A 24,735-nucleotide genomic window follows, 5' to 3' on the forward strand; every position below is an offset into this window, starting at 1 on the left:
TGAATCGTAATTGAGCGACTCTATTTCACTGCCTACACTACGCAAAGTCACCTATGTATTTCACTAATGGTATCATATTTAAATTGTGATTTGACTGCGTTACTTGAGGTTGAGTCTTATGGCGTAGCTAGCCTTCCCACCAAACTTTGGCTACTTTCTCAGAACCGCATTGATTCCACCTTTCAACTTTTCCTCATGTCCACTATCAACCCTCGTACCTCGCCAAGCAATAAACCCATCAGGTCGCACCATGATCGCCTCACCCGGCTTCAGACGGCATTTCTTCTCAACGTCGCCTTTTGTGTCTCTATAAGGAGATGATGTAGCATTCAAAGTATAGACATCAATCTCAATCTCAACTTTGCTGGCGGCGGCAATCCAAGGGGAGTTAGGATCTATTGTGATGAGAACAAAGTTCCTCTTCACCAAGTCAATCGTTGAGATCGGTTTGCCGGATGAAATGACATCGTCGAGATAGGAATGAGGGAATCTAGATCCAGGAACAGCCGAGGGGAAAGCTGGATCATCGTAGAGCTCCTTGGGAGTTGAGTACTTCTCCTCAGGGACAAACGCTCCTCCGCGAGGATACCTGAAACCCAGCTCAATAGACTCATCCGGGGCTTCTGAAGCTGGAGGCTTCTGCATAACGATCCTATTTTGGAAGCGATTGTATGCCTGGTTGACGGTAAATTCATCAACGGGTTGTCGCTCAATGTTGTACGTTGCAAGCAACGAATGCGAGGCCTTTCCGGATAAGACGTATGCCAACTTCCATGCAAGGTTATGAGCATCCTATAACAGTGTATGTTAGCAATATATTCGGTAAACAGGCGGGCCAACCAACAGCTATTCCAGTATTTCCCCCCAAGCCTCCAGTGGGTGGCATAGTGTGGGCCGAGTCTCCAGCAAGGAAAACACGGCCGCCCTTGCTCTCGAAGCGTCCAGCAGTGTATGCCGCCATAGTCCAGTAGTTCATCGATACGATTTGAGGATCCACCTGGTCAGGAGTCAAGCCGGACAATTGATAAAAGTATTGTTTGGCATCGTCCGTTGTTACAGTTCCGGGCTCGAAGCTGGTCTTGGATCCGACATTATTAACCATGATAATGCCTTGCTTTCCTTCGTTCTCCAATCGAAAGCCTCCACCGATGTCCTTGTTTGCCACATAGACAACTCCGTGAACCATTCTCTTGCCGATGAAAGGACTCAAGTCTGACTTGAAGCTGACTCCGAGACTGTTTCGAAGAACACCTGGCCCATCCCAGCTGATACCCTCATTTTGACGGGTCGGACTTCGATTGCCATCGCATGCAACCACATATGGCGTCTTGTACTTCTTGATCTTGCCAGTGTTGAGATCCTTGACGACGACAACAACATGATCCTCTTGTTCCTCATAGAGAAGGACTTGATGGCCATGGCGCTGCTCGCTGTTGAACCTTTCTGCATTCTGGCCCAAAATGGGCTCAAACATTCGTTGCGATATCCATACCCAGTTGGAAGGAGTAAAGCTCCTAACATGTTCAGGATCGTGCTCTTGAAGATGTTTTATAACTTTGCCGCCCACAAGCTTTTCGACAATAAGCATACCGGCATTGAGATCAAACTCTTTACCGCTCTGCTCCAGAGTGAATTCTTCCAAGCCCAATTGGCGGAGGATCTCGCTCGTTCGGAAGTTGATGCCCGCTGCCCGGGGGTGAGCTCCGGCTTTGGAGTGGCGATCAAACGAGACCGATTTAATGCTTAAACTCAGTGTCAGCTTGTACATCGTTGGTCTATGGGCTATTGAATATTTTCGCCTACCCGTGATAACCGAGGAGAAGACCAAGGGTCTTGCCAACCATGCTGGAACCAATTATTATGACTGGCCATTCTTCATCCTCGAAAGGGATGTTGGAGTGGTCAACTGGTGTGAACTTGTCCTTGGCCAAATTGGCCGAGGACAAAGTATCATCAAGTTGCTGCGCAGTGACTGTCATTGCAATCGATTATCTCTTGAACCAAGTTCTCGAATGTTTCTAAGTAGCGCCGTATGATGGAACTGATGATAACACTTATTACATCACTCCGCGTGGTAAATATAAATTATCATCCTCAAAATTATTAACCTTCCTTGTAGCTGCTAAACCGTACCTCACCCCACCTCCAATGAAGTAAGCTTCCCTGCGTGCAACAACGATCCGGTGGGGTCGGCCCCGAAGTCATGATGACCCGGCGCCCACACGGCATTTGTAAGCAGAGGATTACCCATCATCGTATTCGAAGCGAGAATGCTGCTTTGATATCGGTTTACGGCTTTCTTCTTAGTGACGTGTATCAAAACAATGAATGGCTCTGTCATACTGGGTCACTGTAGAGGATGATTCCGTAAACAAGTATCGATACGCCGATTATCCTTCTCATGACATGCTGAACATGTGAGCCACGATACATAGTGGTGGTCCATTGTATCCATAGTAGTGTCTAATATTCAACTCAAGTAAAGAATTCAAAGATGAACTTCACATTTCACCAGATCATTTATCATGACATGCACAGAGTATGTAATTATATAATTCTGAGAACGATATTGGTGATTCAATTTGCCACGGATCTATTTCCTTCTTTTATGAACACTATCCTTAATCAACCGTAGTGATCAAGCTGCTGCTGCAAGAGCCTTTTGCGCATCGTCAAGCACAAAATTATTCCACAAATAGGGGAAGATGTTGGGAGGTAGTTCCGCATCGGGGACAAACTTGCGGAGATCCTCCATCATCTCACCTCGCCTCTCGTCGTTGATCTTTGACATGAACATGACAGTCACGGATCGTGGATAGCGGACCTTGTTGTAAAGTTCCAGTCGCCGAGGTACATCGTCCACCGTCGTGTCGGCAGGAAACAGGACTCCAAGAGCTGCTGCATCTTCAAATGATTGCGCTCCGCCTTGTCCTTGATCTAAGATACTGTCAGTTGGTCTTCATGGCTCACATGTAGCTATGGCAACATACGTGGGAGCATGGGATGAGCTGCATCACCAAGCAGCACAGTTCTGCCCTTGTAGAACTTGGTAGGGGGGTCTCTCGTAGCCAAACTCCACAGCTTCAAGTCTTCGCCAATCCTGCACATCTCGATAAGCTCAGGTCCAAATTCCTTGTAAACATGGAGCAAATCCTCCACTCTTCCGCCTGCCAACCAAGAGGATTCAGAGTCGAGACCAGCATCCTCAGCTGGGTGCATGGCGACGATGTTGAGCAGCTTGGCGTTCCGGCATGGGTAAACCACCATTCTCCGATCCCTTGTCGTGAAGACGTGTTGACAGTCGAAACCAAGCTTTCCGAAAAAGGGCCCGGTGATTGGGTTTGCCAAAAGCTTGTCGATCGGTACCAGGAATCGAAACGTGTTTTGTTTTGTACTGACACGGACAGGTGGACTGCCTGCAACGGCGGAAACAACTTTGGACTATAGAACATTAATGGAAATCTTGACAATCATAGCTAATAGGAGACTCACGTGGACGCCGTCTGCTCCAATGAGTAGGTCGCCTCTGTGTTTGACTCCGTTTGCTAAAGTAATCTCGCCCGTTTCCGCGTCCTCCAAATTGTCAGTCAATCAGTCCAAGGTGGTCTAGAGTGCCCATAAGCATGTACATACTGCGTGAATGACTTTGCTTGCGGTGTGAATATTGATCTTTCCCGCAAATGCCTTTTCGGTGGCTGCCTTGAGCAGAGTACTGTGCAGGTCGACGCGGTGTGTCAGGAGCCATTCATCCTTGGTACCGATAGTCTTTTGAAGTTCTTCGAGTTTCTTTATAAGGATCAAAGCATTAGCCTAAACGGAAAGACAGTACTGTTGTAACAACTAACCACGGGAACAAATATCAGCTTCCCTGTATGATCGTAGATCTTGATGGCGTTGCATAAGACAGCTTGCAGCTCTGTGAAGTCGATATCCCAGGATTTCAGTACCCTGGTTGCGTTGGGTGCAATGTGAATAGCGGCACCGATTTCGTTCAGGAATCTTGATTGTTCGAATACCTGCTTCAATCAGCTTCCCTTGATCGGGACGGTGCAGGTTATCGGACTGTACCTCTACGTCGTGGCCAGCGCGGGCCATGGCGATAGCGGCACCCAGGCCACCCAAGCCTGCACCTGCAATGATAACTTTAAGAGGCATGTTCACAGTAGCTGGAGATGTCAAGTTAGTTCAAACACCAAAGTATCCCCATCGGGGGGAAACTGGGAGGTCACCGTTATAAGATGAATACGTTCTACGACTAAGCCTACTAACGCTTAGACGCCTCCTTTCCCTCTTCGAGACACCCATCACGGTGGCTTTCCAATATCATCGATTTGAACCACCACCATTTGATCTATTACCATCTGCACCAATCATTTCAGTTCTCCCAGCAAGCTCGGAAACAAGCGTACCAAGATCCCCATACATACAGAACGTATCTCACTGCTACATCTCGGCTCCACCGGTTGGTTACTTTCCCCGCGTTGTGACGTCTGACGCGGGGAATCCGGGCTCACTCTTGTATTCCCCACTGCCTCGGGCCCTCTCCACACGCAAATGTCAACTCCGAGGAAAGACGAACCCCATGACCCAGAAAGCGGAGTTAGGGCGAGAAGAAACTGCCGCGTTGGGGCAGTATCTCAAACCCCACCTTGAAAAGATGTTTAAAAATCAAGAAACCATGGCGATCATTGTCTGCTTGGCAGCACAAACACAAGACATTCTGTTTAACAGTCTGACTTCACTTATTCCCTACTAAAATTGCCAAGATGGTTACCCACGAGCACGTCCGAAATATCTTTGCAGGCCCCAGCAAGGGTGATATGGCCAGTTTCTGGCCCCACGTCGAGCCCAACGTCGAGTGGACCGTAAAGGGTACAGCCCAGCTCCCAATGTCGTCCATTTTGGTTCGCTTCGAGCTCACCATATCACAGGCGCCCACTGCCAAATCGCTGGCCACTACAAGTCCATCGAGGAATTTCAACAGGGAACAAGGGCATTGTCATCCACTTGGGCAGGTCCCCTCCATCTTGTCGTTCAGAACATCATCATCGAGGGAAACCAAGCTGCCGTGGAGCTCAAGGCAGTCGATACCAAGACTAGGAGTGGCGACCCTTTCCCCAATGAATATACCTGGGTGCTGGGCTTCAACGATAGCGGCAAAATTGCAACTGTGAGGGCGTACATGGACACGTAAGTTGATGATGAACTTGAACTTGCACTTGAAGCAGAAAATACTAATTGAGGTTTTATAAGTGATCTTGTTACTCGTGTTATTGAAAAGAACCCCAACTAGATTATAGATATTTTTGGTACTGCTAGCTAGAAAAGAAGAGTTTTGTCTTTTGATTTATAAAGCCATGATAGTCAATGTTCCCTGCAAACCGTCAGTGTCGAGAAGATAAAGTTTCTTAAACCCCAAATAATTTCCAACTTTTCACTTTTTCACCAAGTAATAAATATTAACTATATAGAATTTAAATTCTCTGCTTTTCCTTTATACTTTATTATAGCCTAAAGTATCTATCTGTTTTTATCTTTATGTTTAGATTTAAGTAGCCCTTGTGTTGCTCAGGTAACTGTTAATGCTTGCTAAGCCCGTGTGGAGATGCCATGGTCTGTCACAGCTTGCGTACTCTGTATAAGATGTACATTTGCCATTAAACGGTCTAGCCTTATTTAGCGGAGGCTGAGTCCAGCTCGTTATCGGATACATCGTTGATTGGTCATGATCAGAGAAGTCCCGTATTTTTACGGTCAGAGCGTAAGCTCGGTAGACGTACGTGCATCTTAAGCATGAAATTAGACTACAAAAACCTCGGCACTCTCGATTCACAGATATGAACTACTCACTCTCTGACTAACTGATGCGCTCCGCAGTATATACTTCTGCAAAGGGTACCTAGCTATGAAGCGACTAGGCTACCGCAAGTCCCGCACGGGGTGCCTAAGATGCAAGGAGAGAAGAGTCAAGGTCGGACACAAGTCAGCACGGTAAATTTACTGAGCCGTTGGACTCGGTAGATCACTATCCGAAGGGCATCGCTGACAATTATTCAGTGCGACGAGAAACGACCTTGCTCAGCATGTGTCAGACATGAGGTCTTTTGCAGTCTTGGTGGCTCGCCTCGTAATGTTGCTACTGTGCAAACAGTGGAGCAGTCTTCTACCCGTCCGTCATCATCCAAACCGAGGTCCAGGCGTGCTGAGGCGAGTCATCTCTCTGAACATACATGTCTTTTATTTAAGCTAATAATTCTTCCAGCGCTCGCCTTATCGAGCAGACTCAAGCCCTGGTAGCAGTGTCTCACTAAAAACTCCCTATTCATCTGCAGAGCACTGGTCTAAAGTCAGCCGTGGCTTCCCGCCTCCAGGGAGAGGGCAAGAAGATGGGGCCTATCATGACCATGACGATCCATTCTTCTTTTTTGCCGCACTTTTCTCCAACCTCATACTAGGGGAAAGAGCCAGCTGGGCCTCTGACATGGAGCTGATGCACCACTACACTAGCATATCCTATGCCACACTCTCAAATGACGCTGACGTACAGAAGGTCTTGCAGCAAGAATTGCCACGTTTGGCCTTTCAACACAAATTCCTCTTGCATCAGCTACTGGCTTTCTCTGGCTATCATCTCGCATACCTGAATGAAGACAACCGCCATGCATTCTTTTCGCAAGCATCTCAGCATCAGAATAGTGCTATAGAGGGTTTACGGACGACACTTGCGAGCGCCCATATCTCCGAACACTGCCATGCGCTCTACGCAGCGTCTATGTTATTGACCATCTGCTCATTTGCCAGTTTCCCAAGCTACGATAGATTCGATGGCTCCTTGCACCCTGTCGACAACATCCTCGGTGTCTTTAGCCTTATCAAAGGAATGAACATGATACAGCTTGAGTCGGATGGTGAGATTAGGACGGGGCCACTTGCAACCTTCTTCGGTCGGATGCAGTGCGGAGGTCCCAATAGCAAAGATTCAGGCCTAGGGCTCATCTCTGCCCATGTCGAGCAGCTGGGTATTGCATTGGGACAAACCACATTTCTCGGGAGCGATGCTATTCACGACTCGTTCGGGACTCGGCAAGCAATAGCGTCCATTTCCAGTTCCATTGAGCATAGCATTAGCAGGCTTTCGGCCACGTCAACTGCCTCATTGCGAGCGTGTTTCCATTGGCCCATCCTTATTGGAACTGACTACATCGCATCGCTTCGCCAACGTCACCCAGCAGCCCTAGTTGTCTTGGCATTTTACTGCACTATGTTGCGAATGGCAGAAGGAAGCTGTTGGGCATTGGAAGGTTGGGCAGAGTCTTTGATGAAGTGTGTTTGCAACTCTTTGATGGGAAGTCACTGGGAAACGTTAATTGAATGGCCAAAACAAATCGTGATGGATGTTGACCGGGACATGGTCGTGAAAGAGTAAACAAGTTAACAGCTTCAATTGAAATACCTTGGACCGTTGGTGTAGCTCCGTGTTTCTGATCCCGAGCACTTCATAGCCTAATCAAAGAAGAGCCAGGTGGTACTCTAACTCGGCTAATATCGAGGCATGCCGCATGTGCCAATCTATTCTATTGGCTTGAGAGATCGCAAGTAGCATTCATTCCAGATGTTATCATAGAGCAGCCATCTTTTCCCTAAAGCCACATGTTTGTTAGGAGCTAGGTATGTAGACTGTCGCCGCCTTGATTTGCCATAAACTGTGTGGAGATGCTTTAGGTGGTGTAGGGCTGTGTAAGCTCTTATCCTTAATAACTTTCAACTATTTTTAGCATTCTTGCTCCGTCAAATTAAATACAAATCCGATAACGAAATGCTCCGCCTTTGCGGCTCATCAATCTTTTCACTGTCATGGCAATTTAATAAGGCCGAGAAACGTAAGCAAAATAAGAATGCGAAACTTTATTACGGCCTACTCTGATAACCTTATTTTCCAAATTATGTTAGCGCGACAGGGCGACGTCAGTTAAGCTCGTTCTCGCTTCTCCATGGCATTGGTCAAGCACTCTTGAAGCATATGCTATCTTTATATATAAAATGAGGATGCCTAAGACTAGAGGAGAAATACAATACACTTTATCCAAATTCATCTCGTCATCCATACGCATCAATCTTGGAAAATTCAAAAGGGCAATCAAATCACCAAACACCAGAAATGGCAGAAGGCAATACCCGCTATCACTATGACCCGTCCATGGCGGCGGCAGTCATTTTTATTGTTGCCTTCTCCCTCTCAGGTATCTACCACACATACCAGGTCCTACGACTCAGATCTTGGTATTTCATCCCATTCATTGTCGGCTCTATCGGTACCAATGCGCTCCCCTCCTCCATAAGCAGCCAAGACAACAAGCTAATGACTTGATCACGCAGTCGAGATCGTTGGGTACACAGGCAGAGCCGTGAACGCCTCCGAGCCCTCGGGAGAATGGACATCTGGGCCATATATTATCCAAGCTCTGTTCCTTCTCCTCGGTCCTCCTCTCTACGCCGCCTCTATCTACATGGTCCTCGGACGCCTCATTAGACTCCTCAAGGCCGACAGTTTCTCCGTGGTTAGGTTGAACTGGCTGACCAAGATCTTTCTATTTGGAGATATTGCTTCCATTGCTGCTCAAGGAATTGGTAGGCGACATACTTGACTTACATTAATCATTGGTTAACTAGTCCAGGTGGCGGCATGCTTGCTGGAGCTGAGAGCAAATCAGCAAGTGATAACGGCCAGATGATAATCATCATTGGTCTCTTTATCCAGCTTATCTTCTTCGGCATGTTTATTATTGTTACAGTCGTTTTTCACCGCCGAATCCATAACATACCTACTGTCGCCAGCCTTAAGACTCGAGCACCCTGGAAGAGGCTCCTTATAGTCCTCTATGTTTCCAGCGGCCTCATCATGATTCGGTCCATCTTTCGAGTTATTGAGTATATCATGGGTGAAGACGGTGAGCTCATGGCCAAGGAGGCTTATCTCTACATATTTGATGGTACCTTGATGCTCCTTGTTTCTCTACTATTCAATTGGTTCCATCCCTCTGCCACTATCAACAACGAGAATATGCATCGATTCAATAATGTGGACTTGGAAACCCAGCTTGATGCCTTGAACTGAGCAACAGCTGGTAACCTACACTGCGGCTTTATTCTTTGTCATTGTTCAGGGCTCGAGTCTCGTCTAGTCACCTAGACTGAAACTTAGCTACACTACGAAATATGGAGGATTGGCGGGATTTAGGGGCTATAGAGTAATAAATAGCAATTGTATTCTTTATTTCTTGCCCTTGCGCCCAAGAAATCATATAGGTTAGGTAAAGCCTATATACTACTATGATCTATGGCATTTTTTAGACGCCAGTTACATGCATGCTCTGAAGTCCTTATGAGATCTTTGGAAGATATTTCTCAGGTACACCAGTCTCTGAAACATTGACCCCATTGACAGTCTTTTCGGACGGCAACAGCACAAACACCAGACGAGCTGGCCTGTCTGTCAAGTTGTTCCACTGATGTAAGGTCTTGCAGATTCAATACGTCAGCGTCACTTCTTCAACAGGGCACAAAAGTACATCACTTACCGCCTGCTGCACAATGATATCGCCTGCACGAACAATAGTCTTGGATCCATCTGCCAAAACCATCTCTAGCTCCCCCTCAAACACAATTCCATAGTCAAGCGATGCCGTCCTATGGTTGTGCCCTGAGGAATTTGGCGGAAAGTCGACAACTCGAATTAGTGAGCCGGGTGTATAGATGACTGGGTCGGTGCCGACGGGATCTTTGTCAACGAGCTCAGCTGGGTACTTTTCGTTTCTCCAGATAGTGACGGCGTCGCTACCAAAGCCAGACGTGAGTCTGAGCGCTTCATCTGACAGGATGGCAGAGTTCTGGCCCTTGTGATGGGTGACAACCCTTCTCAGAGAACTACCAGCGTTGAGACCCATGGTTTGAGAAATTGAGGTTTTGTGAATAGTGCATGCAAACCTTGCTTATAAGAGGCCGGCTTATTAGTAGTATGGAATGCCAAAAAGCGAATGGTCAGGCGTTAAAGGCAACAATCCGTGTCACCGAGTGTGATCTACACGCCTCGTAACATCAAGATCCGGTGGCCGGCTCGCCCACACGGCCCCACAAGCTCAGTGTTCAGAAAGACCATTAGGAGGGTACTGTCGCCTCACGTTGCATAAGACTATTGAAGTGATATCCCGGGAAGATTTGAACAGGATGTTGTAGGCAAAGCGTTATATAATTAAGAAATCAAATGTCACAGGTAGCTTGCAAATATTAGAGAAGTTGATATGAAAGGGCAAATCTGTCTGTTCTTTTGCATCTGATCTTTCAGCGACCCTTCTGACACATATAAATATGTGGGGCTGGTGAACGTGTTTTAGAGACCAAGCCTGCTTATTCCGCGGCGGGAGAATTCCGCCACCACCATGACAATATTTTGGGCTAACTGGATTCATTGCGTTGACTAAGGGATTCGGGGAGCTCACCCTAGAGCAACGCGATTTATCTTTGCCTTCACACAATCACTTTACATGCATTTCTAAAGCCAAGATGAGGCTCTCTTATTATGTCTGACATTCAATGAGATTTGAGAAATTTATTTACTAATCGTACAGTGAGAACATTTCAGTCCGTTAGTCGAGGAACTACAGAACACGAATAAATGGTAAAGCGTATTCCGATCCAGAATTATCTGTATACAATCAATGATCAAAACCCCTCCTATATCAAGAGTGTCTGGCAAAATGTGAAATGCCTCGGTAAATACCAAATCCCGTGCCCGAAACAGCGATCAATGACAAGGCCAGTCCAACCAACAAGCCACGCTCGAAATAGCTCAGCCTTCCACCTTTTTGCTGCTGGATCCTACCGAGTTGCAAGCTATGAGACAGGAAGGGCCAAGCAGAGTTTACTACTGCTCCGATGGGATCAACGGGCTGGAGCGAATCCTGTAGGATAGGTTTGTTGACAGAAAAGTCTTCTCTGCGGTACAGCAAGCGACCCTCGACGAATGATGTCGAGGGAGCTACAGCGGCTGTATAAGTCAGTAATTAGCGGAATGCGCGAGCGTAAACACATCTTAGACCGTACCCAGTGACCATTGAGGGATGGCGTTGATAAACACTTGGAGGGTGTTTGTGAACATAGCGACGTAGGACGAGGCCTGGGACGAGGCAAAAATATACGTTGCCTGGGAAGGGTTATTTGCGTTTCTGATACTAATGTGTTAGTTCATAATCTTAGGCTATCTCGATCACTGCTGAGACATACATCTTGCCGAGAATATCGATGCCGTGGTCCAAACTTCGTATTGGGACTAGTAGAAGACCGTTATCACTGTTTGCGATCAATTCCGCAGCTTTTTGAACGTGTTCGGCTATATTGGCACTGATAAAGAGTCAATTATATAGCAGGTGTAAAATTCTTGCAGGAAAACATACTCGGCGTTATCTAACGTGATGACGGCAGGCAGACGACCGGATACATGTTTCGGCAGCTTCCGTTTCGAGGTTGGGAATATGGATGCTAGAAGCCTATCGAAAGCCTGGGCTTCGTCTCTGCCGTTGCTAAAGGACAGTGATGAGTCCGTACCGGACTCTGCACGTATGAGTTTGTCCAGGTGCGCGATGTGTATTTCGTCGACAAAAACCAGACGTGGCGTTCGCAAGGGGTTGTAGCGAGGTGCTCGTGGGCCAGAGGAAGCGAGGTGACTTGCGACGGCGTCTATATCTTCGACAGAGCGATCTACAAACGCAGATGGGATTCCAGAGGGTGGCGAGAGCGCCCTGATCAATGGGTTCGTCTTATGGAGAGACATGAAGAGAGTATCACGCAGAGACAAGTTCTGTAGGGCAGCAGCACCAAAGTGCTGTTTGCTTAGCTCTCGACGGATATCGGTCGAGTCACTCTCTGTTATGGCAAAGGCTTCGACGTCCAAGCTCTTGTTGATGAGGATGCGAAGCTCGGTATTGAGCTTATGTGACGCTGATGAGGCTAGCACAATTGCAGAGCTTCCGGCGGCAACAGCCGCAGCGAGCGGTGCAACCGTGCTAAGAAATGGCGATAAGGGAGAGGGATCGATTAGAACGGGGCCCAGAGCAATCAAATTGCTAGATGAACTGGCTCCCTTTTTGACGTGCTTCTCCTTGGCCAAGGTACTTGGAAAGTCTAGGTCATCATATAGATATTTGATCGAATCGAGGGCCAATTGGAGCTCATCAGCTGCGCTTGCTTTCGAGGTTTGAAGATCTGTCGCAACTTTGTCAGTCTACGAACGGTAACCAACCACAAAATGTGTACTAGGGCCACTCACCATCACATATGGCCTTGATCAGATTCGAAGAGGAACTCTTGATGTCGGCATGTAGTAAAGCAAGCTCTTTCTGTCGCTGTAACACATTTTCGAGTCGACCCTCCGCCCACGCTGCATTGACAGTGTGATATTGATCCAATGCAGAAGTCATGATTATTGTGCTAATGCCGTTCTTGTCAATAGAGCTCTTGACGACTTAATTGACAGGTGTTCAAGTCTTTTTCCAAGCCAAAATAAAGCAATTTTAGAAAATCTTTCGCCTACGCAACCTCAACGTGCCTCGGTAGAGTCATGACCGATACTTCCGTCCTCCGATACAGCGACTTCGGCTCGGCTCCACACGGGACCGAAGATTAGAGTAACATTGTAATATTGGGTGTCATCAATTCCGAACCTTTTCTCTATAGGCAATACATGCGAGGCCCAAGGTACGGAAGGATCGGAGATTCGGGCAAATATGAAAACAAATTATGCCTTTTAATCAGTCCCAAACGGCCACGACATAGTGATTCGCAAACAACAGTGAATCAACACCAGCAAGAACCGTCACAGTCAACATGGGTAGCATACCAGCAAAGAAAAAGAGTAAGTCTTATTCGAAGACCACAAAAAGTGCCATGAATCTAACAATGACATGTAAGAGCCGACTCCAGTCTTTCTATTTGCTCATGGATCTACCATGATGCTAGGAGAAGAGTCAGAGCCTGCTCGAATTTGGGAGAATATTGGTAATGAATGCCTACGGCGTGGAGTCAAGCGCATTGTCATGATGGTTCGTAGAACAAATTTGTACCACACGACGAGGCGATGGCAAGAGCTAATGATTGTTAGGGTGCTCACTGGGACTCTCCCTACGATACAGTCCGAGTGAGCATGAATCCCGACGCCAAGAAAGATCCTGTGGGCAGTGTCACAGAAGCTCGATACATGCCATACAAAATGGTGGCAGATCTTGAAGGAGGACAACGCGTCATCGACATGCTACGAGCGGCTGGAATCAAGGCCCAAGCTGATCCCAAGTTCGAATGGGTTCACGATACCTTCTTGATTGTCATTCGCATGTTTCCCCATTGTATCCCGCTACCTACAACGATCGTCTCGATGAACGCGCGATACGACCCGCACCTGCACACAAAGATCGGAGCTGCTTTACGGCCTTTGCGATACGAGGACACACTTATAATAGGTAGCGGCGGATCCGTACATAACTTGTATCGGAACCATTGGTATCAAATGCTCACCTATCGAGACAACTTTGCGCAGCCTGTACCACCTGGCGACTTTGCCCTCGAGTTCAGGCAGGCCTTGGAAGATGCCGTCACGCAGAACACTGGGCCTGCTTTACGAAGAGCTGTTACTAGGTTGATGAAACATCCGCGTTACAAGGAGGCTCATGGAACGGATGACCACTACATGGCCACTTTGTTTGCTGCTGGCGCGGCTGGCCACTATGAAGATCAAGGTCCTAATAAATTTCTGGGGGAGTGTTGGGAGCTCGTGAACATGTGTAACAGTCAGTATCAACTCGGCGACTGGGACGAGTCTTTATCGTAGGAGGACTGTACTGCAACCGAGCTTATAGAGCAATGACAAGAGCAGTGGTACCTATTGCAGACTGTAGAGTCACATTTGAGAGTGTAATAAAAATGTCAAATAATTGCATCGCATGAAACTTACCCCTTTCATAGTTATGTAGGAGTTGGAGTACGTTTTCTTTTTCCTATTTTGATCAAGGCTTTAAAGCGATGGAGGAAGAATCTTTAATAAAAGGCAATAAGAGTGCTTTATGGAGTCAAGTCGAACATATCTTTACCTCTGTCCAATGCAACGTCTTGGCTCAACCTGTACCTCGAAATTATGTGTACAATTTGAGACTAATAGATTATGAAAACGTTCTTTGCGGTCATACATGTAAATACACAATTACGGCTCTTCCAACAACCCCGGTCTTGACCGTGGTTTAACATTGATGTCTACCACTCTCCTCCCACCTTTGAGAGACCAATGTCCGTTAGTCGTCCAGCTGTGTTCCTCCACGCCTGTGCCCAAACCTGGAACAATAATTAGTGTCTTCACTAACAGGCAAATCTATGTGCATCTACCACTTACCGACATGAGCCAGCATCCTCTGACCATAATGCCGCCAACAATCGTAAACAAAAGCATTTGCCGTCTCTCATTGAGATCGAGATGTTGGTTGATAGGTCGATAGTCAGGAACACGCCTGAAAGTGTCGGTCCACCACCCTGGGTTCGATACTGGATATGGAACTGTGGGATGAGGAGCTAGAGAGGAGTCGAAATCGCTTGGTTGGGCCTCTCGAGGGATCCCGCCGGCGACTATCACGATGTTGCGATCGCTGCTCTGCTGTCCATCCGATGATGAAGGTTGATGCGATGAGTGATGGATCTTGTAATCATGCAACGCATCTTCGACAGAGGAATTTGTTCGGAGTCGTACATGGCTGCCGTGAGCGTTGGCTGTGGATGTTTGGGTAGTTGACATTGTGTGATGGCGATGTTTGTGACAATTCTGGGGTTGTTAATTTGATGAGGGAATGCGCGATGGTGAGTAAACTAAATCATCACCGCTAACGGAATTTACCTCTCCCAGAGTTCCGGACTCATCATCCAGAAATGGTGGTAGTCTGCAAAAGGCAAGGGTCTTCGTTTTGGGTTTCTTCCTTTCTTTGCGGCTTGTTCAGGGGAGTTGTCGGCTCGGGACCACATCACCCATGCCAGATATTACACACGAGTAATTACGGAGATAACTCCGGTATCACGCAAGCAAGTGCCCGATTGGTGACATGTAAAGCCACTCGGAAAATAAAACATAATAAAACTTTGATAATAAATGTGAACGCATGAATTCGTTTCAATGAGGCTCGTCGCATCTGAGTCATCAACACCGTATCATCTCAAGATCAGCAACTATGGCTGAGAACAAGTACCTGACAATCGACAAGGATAGCTTTCCTTATGTTTTTATCAAGAATGTCGACATACCACTGAAGACATATGAGAAGGGTCTTCTTCGAGCAAATGTCTTTCTGCCCAAAGATGCGGCTCCCTTTGGAGACAGGACATACCCTGTCATTGCCACGTATGGCCCTTGTACGTGGCATTCATCTCCAAGTTTATTGTGTGGCTTCTTACTAACATGACGGCGCAGACGGGAAAGATGTTCGCTATGAGGTATTCTATAAGAAAAGCTGGGAGCAGCTGAACCCTGATATGAAGTCCACGCATGCCGCATGGGAGACCCCTGATCCTGCTTATTGGACGAGCAAGGGTTACATTGTGGTGAGGGTTGATGAAAGAGGAGCTGGTCAAAGTCCTGGACTCCTTGATACTATGTCTCGAGGTACAAGTGAAGCCTTCTTTGATGTCATTGAGTGGGCTGCCGAGCAAGAGTGGTCATCAGGCAAGGTTGGTCTTCTCGGAATCAGCTACTATGCCGGCACTCAATGGAGAGTTGCTGCGAGAAAGCCGAAGGGCCTGGCTGCTATTATCCCATGGGAAGGTATGAGTGACTACTACCGGGATCGAGTAAGACACGGAGGTATTCTTTCAGACAGGTTCATTGGTAAGCTACCGATTCGAGTCCTACTCACCTAGCACTGCTGATAATCCTCGAATCTAGATTTCTGGTGGAACAACGGAGTTAGTCCAAATCAGTACGGCAAGCCTGGCCGCAGCGCCAGAAAATGGGGCGAGGATACTCTTGAAGGTGACCTTGACGAAGAGACCTTGCTGAAGAGTCGTCGAGATCAGACAGTAGACACTGCTGTACACAAGTTCCGCGACGAGGAATATTATCGTACTCGAGACTTTGATGTGGAGGCCATTGAGGTTCCGCTGCTTAGCGTAGCTAATTGGGTAAGTCTCACGATTTTGGAAAGGCTCAAATATCATTCTCACAAGGCTATTAGGGGGGCATCCTGCTTCATCTTCGAGGAAATGTCCTCGGTTGGATTCGTGCGAGCTCTAAGTACAAATTCCTTCACTTCATTGTTGGAAGACACGACCTGCCCTTTTATTACCCGGAGTCGGCTGAGGTACAACTATCTTTCTTCAACTCTTTTCTGAAGGATGATGATACGGATGGCTGGAAGTCTGGAAAGCAGCCACGGGTTCGTCTTACTTTGCGTAAGGGTGAGGCTGGCGTTGATGACCCTGAGCGCGAACGAGGTTTTCCCAGTAGAAATGAGGCAGATTGGCCATTACCTGGGACGAACTACACAAAGTTCTACCTTACCTCTGAAAACGCTTTGAGCACGAAGCCATCCTCGCCGCTCAGCACAGTCGAATATGATGCGCTGAATGGGTACGTGACATCTTCTGAGCACATCGTGAAGTCCAGGGCGCTAATATACTCACAGCGAGCCCATCAGGTTTGCATACAAGACCTCATCTGCTTTGGAAATCACTGGTCATATCGTCGCCCATTTAACTGTAGCTGCAACTCGAAAGTCAGCTGACGCCGCTCCCCCATCAGACATTGATCTGTTCATCACGCTTCGCAAGATCAATGCCAAGGGTGAGGAGGTCTTTTACACCGGCACCATGGGCGACCCTGTACCCATCGTGAAGGGTTGGCAGCGAGTTTCCTTACGTAAGGTGGATGAAAGCAACAAGTTGCACAAGGAATATCTGCCTTACCGCAACTACTACTCCGTGGACGTTCAGCCAGTTGAGGAAAACCAGAAATATGAAGTGGACGTTGAGGTCTGGCCTACAAACGTGGTACTTGAGCCTCAAGAGACATTGGTGCTGGAGATTGCTGGTCACGACACTCAGGGTGTAGGAAAGTTCTCCCACGAGCATCCGGATGATCGCGATCTGAAGGTTTTCGATGGAAAGAATAGTATTACTGTCGGCGGTGACGCTAGTTGGCTTATACTTCCTGTTATTGACTCTCAGAGGTAGATGAAACCATAGATAGTCAAGGTTTCTGATCAAACTGGACAAACATACTATCCCCTGGACTTCTAGCCGTCAAGATCTGTCCTTGTATGGGAGAGTCAACTCGAATACCTAGGTTCTGTGATGCTTTTGACTCGGGTTACTGGGATATCTAGCTGAATCTGATTCATATTCTTCAGAGGTCCTTGTTTACCACGAGGCACCCGGGTCCTCGTTATCTAAGTAAAAACTCCGATCTATAATGACCGACGGGCTTTGGTAAATTAGTTGGATATTATATCGATATCGGAATTTAAAGCGACTATTACCCCACAAGAAGCCGAATGCTGATACACTCCGAGTGGTGGATCCTAGCGGCCGAGTGAAATCCTTCCCGAGCCTGTGCGGGGAGTAGTAAGGGAGTTCGTAGAGATTTAAAAGGCTACAAAGTCGATTTGGGTTGTTTATATCTTCTGTCGCAAGAGCTCGAGCTTGATTTACTACCTCTGTCTTAATTCTACACATTGCTTCTAGCACGCGTCAACCTTGTCCAAGAGTTGATAATAATGATGATGCTGTCCCAGTCACTGTGGGGGTATTGCATTGCTGCGTGTACAGCTTTATTACTTTATTATGTAAGTACACTTGGTCAAAATCTCTTGCCCGCTGTATCTGTTTTATTGTGCTGACTATTGACAGGTTGTTGTGAAAGTGAAGACTGCCTTGTTTGGCCCTCTGTCCAAGATACCTGGACCTGTTATTGGACGGTGGACGAACCTAGTTGTCAAATACTACACCCTTTGTGGTCGGCGTATGCAGTACATAGATTCTCTCTTTACTCAATATGGTGAGTAACGTGCTGAACGATCACTACTCGGCCAATAGCTAACATGAAATGCATCGAGGTCCTGTTGTTCGTATCAGCCCAACAGACGTTGGAATCAACGACCCTGATGCTGTCAAAGTCATACAAAAGGTATCCGGTGGCTTCAAGAAGTCTGCTTGGTATGACAAGACTGGCCCCGGAATGCTTGGAATGAGAGATCGCGAAAAGCACGCTCGCCGCCGTCGGTTACTTGCACACCCGTTGAGCAACTCCTCTCTACCCGTTTTTGAGTCCTTGATCCGTGCCAAAGTAGACCTGGCAATGCGTCAGATGGAGAATGAGTACCGAAGCTTAGGATACACTGACTGCCATAAGTGGTTCAGCTTTATGGCCACCGATATCATTGGTGATCTGACATTTGGAAGCTCGTTCCGAATGCTTGAGCAAGGCAGAGTATGTGCAGAATCGCTCAAGTGTTACTGGTTACTGACGCCTGCCGTTTAGAGAAGTCAATACGTTGAGGACCTCCAGGCTGTGATGCCTACAGTCAACAAAAGGATCGAGCTCTCTCCATTCTTCGACCTGATGTTCTTGCTTCCACTGCCTCAGGTCAAGAAATTCTCAGAGAGGTTTCAGCGAATTCTTAAATATGGGGAAGAATCGATTCGCCGTCTACAGCTAGCTCAAGTGACAGGCTCACTCGACACACCAATATTCTTCGAGAAGATCATGAATCCAAAGAATAAAGAAAACGCTTTAACCGACCTTGAGATGCAACAAGAGGCAGCGGAACTCATGATCACAGGAACAGACACCACCTCAAACACACTGACATATCTAGTCTGGTCGGTTTTGGAGAATCCTGGAATACGGGCACGACTTGAAGAAGAAGTATCAATGCTCTCTGCAAACTTCAAAGATGCTGACCTTGTCAAACTTCCGTACTTGAACGCGGTGGTAAAGGAATCTTTGAGGCTGTATGGAGCTGCATCTGGGGCGCATCAAAGGGACGTTCCAAACGGCGGCTGGGAAACTTGTGGCTACATGATCCCGGACACCGCGACCGTTTCCACGCAAGCATTTTCCTTGCACCGACTTCCTCAAGTGTTTTCAAACCCCTACAAGTAAGAGCTAAGCTCGAAAACGTCCAAAGCAATATGGCTAAAATAGTTGTCAAGGTTTGACCCGGAGCGCTGGCTCAGCCCAACTGCTGAAATGCAAGATGCATATATTCCTTTTGGAGGGGGGCCTCGAAGTAAGATAACATCCACTCACAGCTATCACATTTTCTAAAATGGAATAGTATGCCTCGGCATTCACCTCGCTTATATGGAACTTCGAGTCACTACAGCGGTTTTGTTTCGCAAGTTTCGAGGAGCCCAGGTTCACGCATCTATGACTCAAGACGACATGGAGTTGGAAAACTACACCTTGATCGCCCCAAAGTCTCACAAGTGTCTGATTACCCTGTGATGACTGGGTAAAATGTCTTTACATTATCGGGGCACCCAGCCCCACTGATTTTCTGACACAGGTCCCTTGGTACGAGGGATTCGCCTTTGCTAGCATCAATATTTCCGCCTTAGGAAGTTTGGAGCTGGTGACTCAGGATGCCAATTGTTATGTTTGCCTCAGGCTTATATCACTCAACCCCACAATTGTGGAACGTGTTTTGCTTCCTTCTCTCCCTCTGGTTCTGATAACTCCGTAAACTACATTACAATATATCTCTCGCTGTATGCTGGCATGAATTGAAAGTCTTGCTACTTGCCAAGAAGCTTGTGGCCCAGTGTGAACCCATCAGCCCTGCCCACATTTTGTCCCAGATATTGTATGTATGTTCGGAATCAAGTCCAAAGTCGACCATGCTAAACGAGCGTAGAAGCCGCAATGGAGAATAACCTGCCGGAAGAAGCGCAGGCTTACCTTGGCGAAATCGTCAAGCGTCTCATCCAACATCTGAAAGACCAACTCGTCGGCGTGTACCTTTTCGGTTCGGCCAGCTATGACGCGTATGAGCCGGGTCTTAGCGACCTCGACATGCAGGCAATCGTCAAAAGTCCGCTCGAAACCGATGAAAAGCAGGCCATCATCTCTCGCTTGAGCCAGGATAGTTTGCCGTGCCCAGCCACTAAACTCGAGTTCGTCGTGTATGCTCAGAGCTCAGTCAAACCAGCCAGCCGCCACCCCGCCTTCGAACTCAATCTCAACACCGGGCCTCACCAATCCAATCATGTCAGCCTCGACCCCGCGAATGAGTCAAGCCACTGGTTCCTCCTCGACATTGCTATAGGGCGCCAACTTGGCCGCTGCTTGTACGGTGCTGCTATGACTGAGGCTTTTGGCGCCATTCCTCGCCGCTGGGTTCTTGAAGGGATGGCGGACTCGCTTGAATGGCACCAAGCAAATGAAGCAACTTCAACAAACAGCGTGCTGAACGCTTGCCGAAGCTGGCGATACATTGCCACAGGAGAGTTTTGCTCAAAGTTGGAAGGGGCCAACTGGGCTATGAAGCAGCACGATTGTCCAGCCATTGTCGAACGTGCCATTGCGGCTCGCAAAACAGGGGTTAAACTTGATGCTTCTCAAGTAATGGAACTCTATAAAATAGTCGTCGAGGTAAATTGCGATAAACTCAAGACCAAGGTTGATTGAGCACTCAGTTGTCTATTTGGAGCCAGTAGGCAGCATATTGAGAGACCGGCGCAGGACTTTCCAGGTCAGTGACTTGCCGTTCGTTGTCGATCATGAGTTGCTTGCAGATGGACTTGCGCAATTCTTAGAGTGCAGCTTACGCACCGGGCTAGACAGGCATGCTGTAGAGATGTTTGGAATGGCATTAATGTCTGAAACACCCACCTTGACCAAAGGAAGAACTCTCCAGATCTCTGCTAGGATCGAGTCAATAATGCAGCGGTATTTTCCGTTTGCAAGCATTAACCGCTCATATTGTCGGATGCAAGATGTTTGCTGCCCAGGTACCTGTATCTTTGATCGTAAATTATTCACACTCAACACGCCCGACGAAAACGTCGACTAGTGTATCCCACAACTGTCACATAAAGGACCTTTAGCCCTCTTCCCTGGTAAGGTTACTATAATCCTAACATTTATCTGACTCTAACTAAGAACATATAAAATTGGCAAGAAAGTCTGATAGAAATAGCTTGACGCTCTTAGCCCAACATCCTCTTGCGTTAAGTACAAAACATTATATATGTGATGCCAACTCCTTCTCAGTCCAGTCCCACAGCTTCTTTGCTAAGACTTTGTCCTTAGACAACTGACTCCCGTTTCCCGATAAACCGACGGGAACATAATACTCTCCGTTCTGAACTCCCTTGGCTGTGGCCGCCCACAGCTGAGACTTGGCCCCTTCTTCTACACTTACTCCAACGAGAGGAACAACAAGCCTTTGGAATGCACTGATCATCCAGCTCCCATCATTTGACTTCTGCAAGTCTGTCTTGACGGTCCCAGGATGGATCGACGCTGCAGTAAGCTTAGGGTGGTGTGCGGCGAGCTCTCTTATGAAGAGAATATTGGCCAGTTTACTTTGGCCATAGCGATCAGTGGTTGACATTCCGCTGGCAGTAGACTTGAGAGTGTCGAACTGAATGCCGCCTGAGGGGCCGAACTTGTGAGCAACCGAGCTTACGCTCACGACTCGCACATCGTTTCTGGGCGACGACAAGGCAGTGCGGGTCAGGAGTGGCAGAAGAAGTTTAGTCAGTAAGGCATGGCCCATATGATTTGTGCCAAACTGCACCTCATACCCCTCCTTAGTCTGGCCAGGTGGACAAGCCATGATACCAGCATTAAGCAAAAGGATATCAAGGCGTGAGACGGAATTGAGAAAAGTCTGAGCGGCTGATTTGATAGATGCAAAGGATGTCAGGTCCAGCTCGAGGAACCGAACATGAACTCTGAGACTCTGTTGCTTGATCTCGGCAATGGCTACCTCGGCCCTTTCTGCGCTGCGAGCAGCAATCCAGAGCTCTGAGGGCTGGTGTTTCGACAGAGCTAGGGCAGATTGTTTCCCAAGGCCGCCATTGCCACCTGTGATGAGGATGACTTTGCCCTCAAGAGATGGGATGTCTCTATCGGGATTGAAGGAATCGCCATTTCCCATGGTGAAGGAGTGATGTGTTGGTGTACTGAAGGAGTGAAAGATGAGAAGTTAGGCAAAGTATAAGGAACAAGGTATTGATAAGTGATGAAGCAATGAAGAAGAGGAGTGTAGGCTTTTTGTGAGGGTTCTCATGGGCATCTCTCCACTCTTATATAGAGCAAGAATCACCAGGATATGGGAACCATGCCATTGCCACCGGCCGAAACCTTACTCACTTGACAATGAGAGTGTAGTGGAGCTGCGGAGTCGAGCTCATTGACAACCGATAACTCCGCAACCAAAGCAAGGCTCCTTAGACGGTTGATAATGCTCTTTACAAGATCACGACTAAACACGGACACAGTGAAGCTGTTTGCCCAATCATGTCAAGACATACGCGAATGAACCAATGATGACACCCGCCAATCAGATCGATACCACTAACCTGATCCGGTTCGATTGAATCTGTCTGGCTAAGGTGGAGAGGTAATACCTCTGCCAATCATATAGAACAACAGCCGAACTAGCCAACCATCTTCGCTACATAAGCGGGGCGTTAACCCTGCTGTTTACGCTCGGTAGTTGGTTCGCATGGGGCGGTCGGTAGAACAGATTTCGCGTGATCCTATCTCGTCGCTCTCACTCCTCCTGAACGCGTCACCCCATCCATCAGCGTTGCCTCAAGAGACGATTTCCGCTAAAAACGAGGCAGCTATGAATGCGACGGAACCCGTCAGGGCTTCCAGAGGCGGCAAGAAACCCACAAGGTCAAAATCGGGGTGTCGGACCTGCAAGTAAGTTAGCAAGCTGCAACCTGGCGCCTGGAGCTGATGTCCTCTGCTCTAGGATTCGACGTATCAAATGCGACGAGGGACGCCCTGGTTGTCTACGCTGCTCTAGCACAGGTCGCGTCTGTGACGGATATGGCATTTGGGATTCGAAACTTCGTCTTCCTTCAACAACTGGTAGCCTCTATCAGCCCATTTCCCCTTCATGTTTATTCTCCCGGAATAAAAGTACACTGTCATCCTTCGCTTGGTTTACAACTCGGGCAAGGAAGAAGATCCCCGGTATTTTTGCGTCTGACTTCTGGAATACGCTCATTCTTCAAGTCAGCGCCCAGGAGACCGCAGTTCTACACTCTCTGGTGGCACTGGCCTCCGCCCATAAGCGGGGGATGCTCTCACCCCACGACGGGCTTTCGGAGTCTGGTGTGCCTGACAACGAGAGCTTTATGTTGCAGCATTACAATGCGGCGATTATGCAGCTCCGGCACCACCTGACTGTCGGGGATAAGAAATCAGTCCGAGTCGTGGCCATCTCATGTTTGATCTTCATCTGCCTTGAGTTTCTGCGTGGAAATATGAAGACAGGCGCCAACCACCTTCAGAATGGCCTGAATTTGCTGCCCCTTCTCAACTCGCAGTCGGACGTCGAGAAAGGTACTCTTGTGCTCAAGGCCCATAACGAGTCGGTGGAAGATGCTGTCACAGAAGCATTCCTCCGCTTGTACGTCTATTCGGCCAGCTTCCATCGATTTCCCCAGAAGCTGTCCATTCTTGCACAGGATTCTGCATTTGACCGTCAAACTCATGCTTTTGCTACGATAGGGGTAGCAAGGCAGCACCTCGATGAACTTGTCAATAGGGTCTACCGACTTGAATCGGACGTTCGCCACTTACAGACCATTCGTCATCCGATCACGAATACAATGTTGCAAGAGCAGCGACACATCCAGAAAGACCTAGACTGCTGGCTAAGGCTCTATAAACACTCCTATGCCAAGCTTGTAAACGACAGTTCTGCGGAATCACTACCGCTTACACTTCTCCATATCCACCATACTATGGCAAACGTAATGGCTGGGACCTGTCTCACACCGGCCGACGAACTTAGTTACGACCTGTTCAACTCAAGTTTTGCCTCCATTGTCATCCTTGCCCAGCATCTCTTGGGGGCTGCCGCATCCGTCATGGCCGCAGATATCTCATCTGGAGCCTGCACTGAGAAATTTAGCTTCAGTGCGGACATGGGCATAATACTGCCTCTATATTACATAATCCTGAAATCTCGATGTCCAAAGATTCGACGACGTGCTCTGAAGCTGCTCATTCCCGTGTCACACCAGGAGGGCATATGGAACGGACCCTTGGCTTCATCAATTGCTTGCAGAGTGATTGAGATTGAGGAGGGGGGTTTCTACAGATGCTCTCCCTTCGAAGAGTGGCCTCTGAACACTTGCAAGGACGCCCCTATTCCAACATTACCGGAGTCACATAGAATCAGCGATGTGTACATGGAACCATTTGATAACTCTACTAAAGACATTACGTGGGTTTATAAAAGGATGCAGGGAAATGGAGACTGTTTAACATTCCAGGAAAGTGTTAGATATCATGATATAGGCCGTTCCATGCTATCCGCAACTGGCTGGTTTTAACAGTTTATTTATGAGGATATAACTTTATAACTCTTTAAAGTAGAATAGGGCTATTTAAAAAGGATAAAAGTACTTAAGGAAATATAATATGCGCATTAAAGTGTACATGCTAGTTAGCAGCTCTTAAAAGCG

The 24,735-nt window shown here is 47.7% G+C and overlaps 13 protein-coding genes across 13 annotated transcripts; 7 read left to right on the forward strand and 6 right to left on the reverse strand.

The window, feature by feature from the left end:
* Nucleotides 1-150: 150 nt before the first annotated feature.
* BKA55DRAFT_522334 (FAD binding domain-containing protein) lies at nucleotides 151-1,979 on the reverse strand (the record flags this gene model as incomplete). The annotated part of the gene is made up of 3 exons (XM_046188569.1): nucleotides 151-792; nucleotides 845-1,748; nucleotides 1,804-1,979. The coding sequence occupies 3 exons, from the start codon at nucleotides 1,977-1,979 to the stop codon at nucleotides 151-153; spliced, it is 1,722 nt and encodes a 573-aa protein (XP_046044390.1).
* A 592-nt stretch (nucleotides 1,980-2,571) lies between these two features.
* On the reverse strand, nucleotides 2,572-4,539 carry BKA55DRAFT_136678 (uncharacterized protein). Its single transcript, XM_046184872.1, has 6 exons — nucleotides 4,069-4,539; nucleotides 3,846-4,016; nucleotides 3,634-3,786; nucleotides 3,493-3,573; nucleotides 2,991-3,441; nucleotides 2,572-2,937 (listed from the first exon to the last, which is right to left on the reverse strand). Exons 1-6 carry the CDS (start codon nucleotides 4,153-4,155, stop codon nucleotides 2,639-2,641), a joined length of 1,242 nt encoding a protein of 413 aa, XP_046044391.1. The 5' UTR covers nucleotides 4,156-4,539; the 3' UTR covers nucleotides 2,572-2,638.
* Nucleotides 4,540-4,611: 72 nt separating this feature from the next.
* On the forward strand, nucleotides 4,612-5,366 carry BKA55DRAFT_579217 (uncharacterized protein). Its single transcript, XM_046193818.1, has 3 exons — nucleotides 4,612-4,872; nucleotides 4,932-5,190; nucleotides 5,254-5,366. Exons 1-3 carry the CDS (start codon nucleotides 4,767-4,769, stop codon nucleotides 5,291-5,293), a joined length of 405 nt encoding a protein of 134 aa, XP_046044392.1. The 5' UTR covers nucleotides 4,612-4,766; the 3' UTR covers nucleotides 5,294-5,366.
* Nucleotides 5,367-5,791: 425 nt separating this feature from the next.
* BKA55DRAFT_579220 (uncharacterized protein) lies at nucleotides 5,792-7,685 on the forward strand. Its single transcript, XM_046193819.1, has 3 exons — nucleotides 5,792-5,971; nucleotides 6,058-6,207; nucleotides 6,263-7,685. Exons 1-3 carry the CDS (start codon nucleotides 5,906-5,908, stop codon nucleotides 7,424-7,426), a joined length of 1,380 nt encoding a protein of 459 aa, XP_046044393.1. The 5' UTR covers nucleotides 5,792-5,905; the 3' UTR covers nucleotides 7,427-7,685.
* Nucleotides 7,686-8,158: 473 nt separating this feature from the next.
* On the forward strand, nucleotides 8,159-9,115 carry BKA55DRAFT_694800 (RTA1 like protein-domain-containing protein; the record flags this gene model as incomplete). Its single annotated transcript, XM_046200087.1, has 3 exons — nucleotides 8,159-8,312; nucleotides 8,377-8,628; nucleotides 8,676-9,115. The coding sequence occupies 3 exons, from the start codon at nucleotides 8,159-8,161 to the stop codon at nucleotides 9,113-9,115; spliced, it is 846 nt and encodes a 281-aa protein (XP_046044394.1).
* A 151-nt stretch (nucleotides 9,116-9,266) lies between these two features.
* On the reverse strand, nucleotides 9,267-10,322 carry BKA55DRAFT_679419 (uncharacterized protein). Its single transcript, XM_046198169.1, has 2 exons — nucleotides 9,579-10,322; nucleotides 9,267-9,518 (listed from the first exon to the last, which is right to left on the reverse strand). Exons 1-2 carry the CDS (start codon nucleotides 9,942-9,944, stop codon nucleotides 9,381-9,383), a joined length of 504 nt encoding a protein of 167 aa, XP_046044395.1. The 5' UTR covers nucleotides 9,945-10,322; the 3' UTR covers nucleotides 9,267-9,380.
* A 414-nt stretch (nucleotides 10,323-10,736) lies between these two features.
* On the reverse strand, nucleotides 10,737-12,473 carry BKA55DRAFT_597650 (uncharacterized protein; the record flags this gene model as incomplete). Its single annotated transcript, XM_046196109.1, has 5 exons — nucleotides 10,737-11,044; nucleotides 11,101-11,222; nucleotides 11,281-11,397; nucleotides 11,451-12,258; nucleotides 12,323-12,473. 5 exons carry the CDS (start codon nucleotides 12,471-12,473, stop codon nucleotides 10,737-10,739), a joined length of 1,506 nt encoding a protein of 501 aa, XP_046044396.1.
* Nucleotides 12,474-12,804: 331 nt separating this feature from the next.
* Nucleotides 12,805-13,876, forward strand: BKA55DRAFT_652112 (Extradiol ring-cleavage dioxygenase, class III enzyme, subunit B; the record flags this gene model as incomplete). Its single annotated transcript, XM_046197329.1, has 3 exons — nucleotides 12,805-12,907; nucleotides 12,964-13,094; nucleotides 13,154-13,876. The coding sequence occupies exons 1-3, from the start codon at nucleotides 12,880-12,882 to the stop codon at nucleotides 13,874-13,876; spliced, it is 882 nt and encodes a 293-aa protein (XP_046044397.1). The 5' UTR covers nucleotides 12,805-12,879.
* A 419-nt stretch (nucleotides 13,877-14,295) lies between these two features.
* BKA55DRAFT_652116 (uncharacterized protein) lies at nucleotides 14,296-14,827 on the reverse strand (the record flags this gene model as incomplete). Its single annotated transcript, XM_046197330.1, has 2 exons — nucleotides 14,296-14,373; nucleotides 14,432-14,827. The coding sequence occupies 2 exons, from the start codon at nucleotides 14,825-14,827 to the stop codon at nucleotides 14,296-14,298; spliced, it is 474 nt and encodes a 157-aa protein (XP_046044398.1).
* Nucleotides 14,828-15,254: 427 nt separating this feature from the next.
* On the forward strand, nucleotides 15,255-19,525 carry BKA55DRAFT_521799 (cytochrome P450; the record flags this gene model as incomplete). The annotated part of the gene is made up of 10 exons (XM_046188537.1): nucleotides 15,255-15,435; nucleotides 15,494-15,907; nucleotides 15,965-16,200; nucleotides 16,254-16,648; nucleotides 16,704-17,196; nucleotides 17,926-18,073; nucleotides 18,132-18,505; nucleotides 18,557-19,176; nucleotides 19,231-19,307; nucleotides 19,356-19,525. 10 exons carry the CDS (start codon nucleotides 15,255-15,257, stop codon nucleotides 19,523-19,525), a joined length of 3,108 nt encoding a protein of 1,035 aa, XP_046044399.1.
* Nucleotides 19,526-19,764: 239 nt separating this feature from the next.
* On the forward strand, nucleotides 19,765-20,911 carry BKA55DRAFT_623279 (uncharacterized protein). The gene is made up of 2 exons (XM_046196797.1): nucleotides 19,765-19,883; nucleotides 19,935-20,911. Exon 2 carries the CDS (start codon nucleotides 19,943-19,945, stop codon nucleotides 20,705-20,707), a length of 765 nt encoding a protein of 254 aa, XP_046044400.1. The 5' UTR covers nucleotides 19,765-19,883; nucleotides 19,935-19,942; the 3' UTR covers nucleotides 20,708-20,911.
* A 352-nt stretch (nucleotides 20,912-21,263) lies between these two features.
* BKA55DRAFT_543822 (uncharacterized protein) lies at nucleotides 21,264-22,184 on the reverse strand (the record flags this gene model as incomplete). The annotated part of the gene is made up of 1 exon (XM_046190636.1): nucleotides 21,264-22,184. The coding sequence occupies one exon, from the start codon at nucleotides 22,182-22,184 to the stop codon at nucleotides 21,264-21,266; it is 921 nt and encodes a 306-aa protein (XP_046044401.1).
* Nucleotides 22,185-22,765: 581 nt separating this feature from the next.
* Nucleotides 22,766-24,733, forward strand: BKA55DRAFT_579225 (uncharacterized protein). The gene is made up of 2 exons (XM_046193820.1): nucleotides 22,766-22,957; nucleotides 23,010-24,733. The coding sequence occupies exons 1-2, from the start codon at nucleotides 22,878-22,880 to the stop codon at nucleotides 24,601-24,603; spliced, it is 1,674 nt and encodes a 557-aa protein (XP_046044402.1). The 5' UTR covers nucleotides 22,766-22,877; the 3' UTR covers nucleotides 24,604-24,733.
* Nucleotides 24,734-24,735: the final 2 nt, after the last annotated feature.

This window comes from Fusarium redolens, assembly GCF_020744475.1.
Source record: "Fusarium redolens strain MPI-CAGE-AT-0023 chromosome Unknown BKA55scaffold_17, whole genome shotgun sequence".
Taxonomy (NCBI): domain Eukaryota; kingdom Fungi; phylum Ascomycota; class Sordariomycetes; order Hypocreales; family Nectriaceae; genus Fusarium; species Fusarium redolens.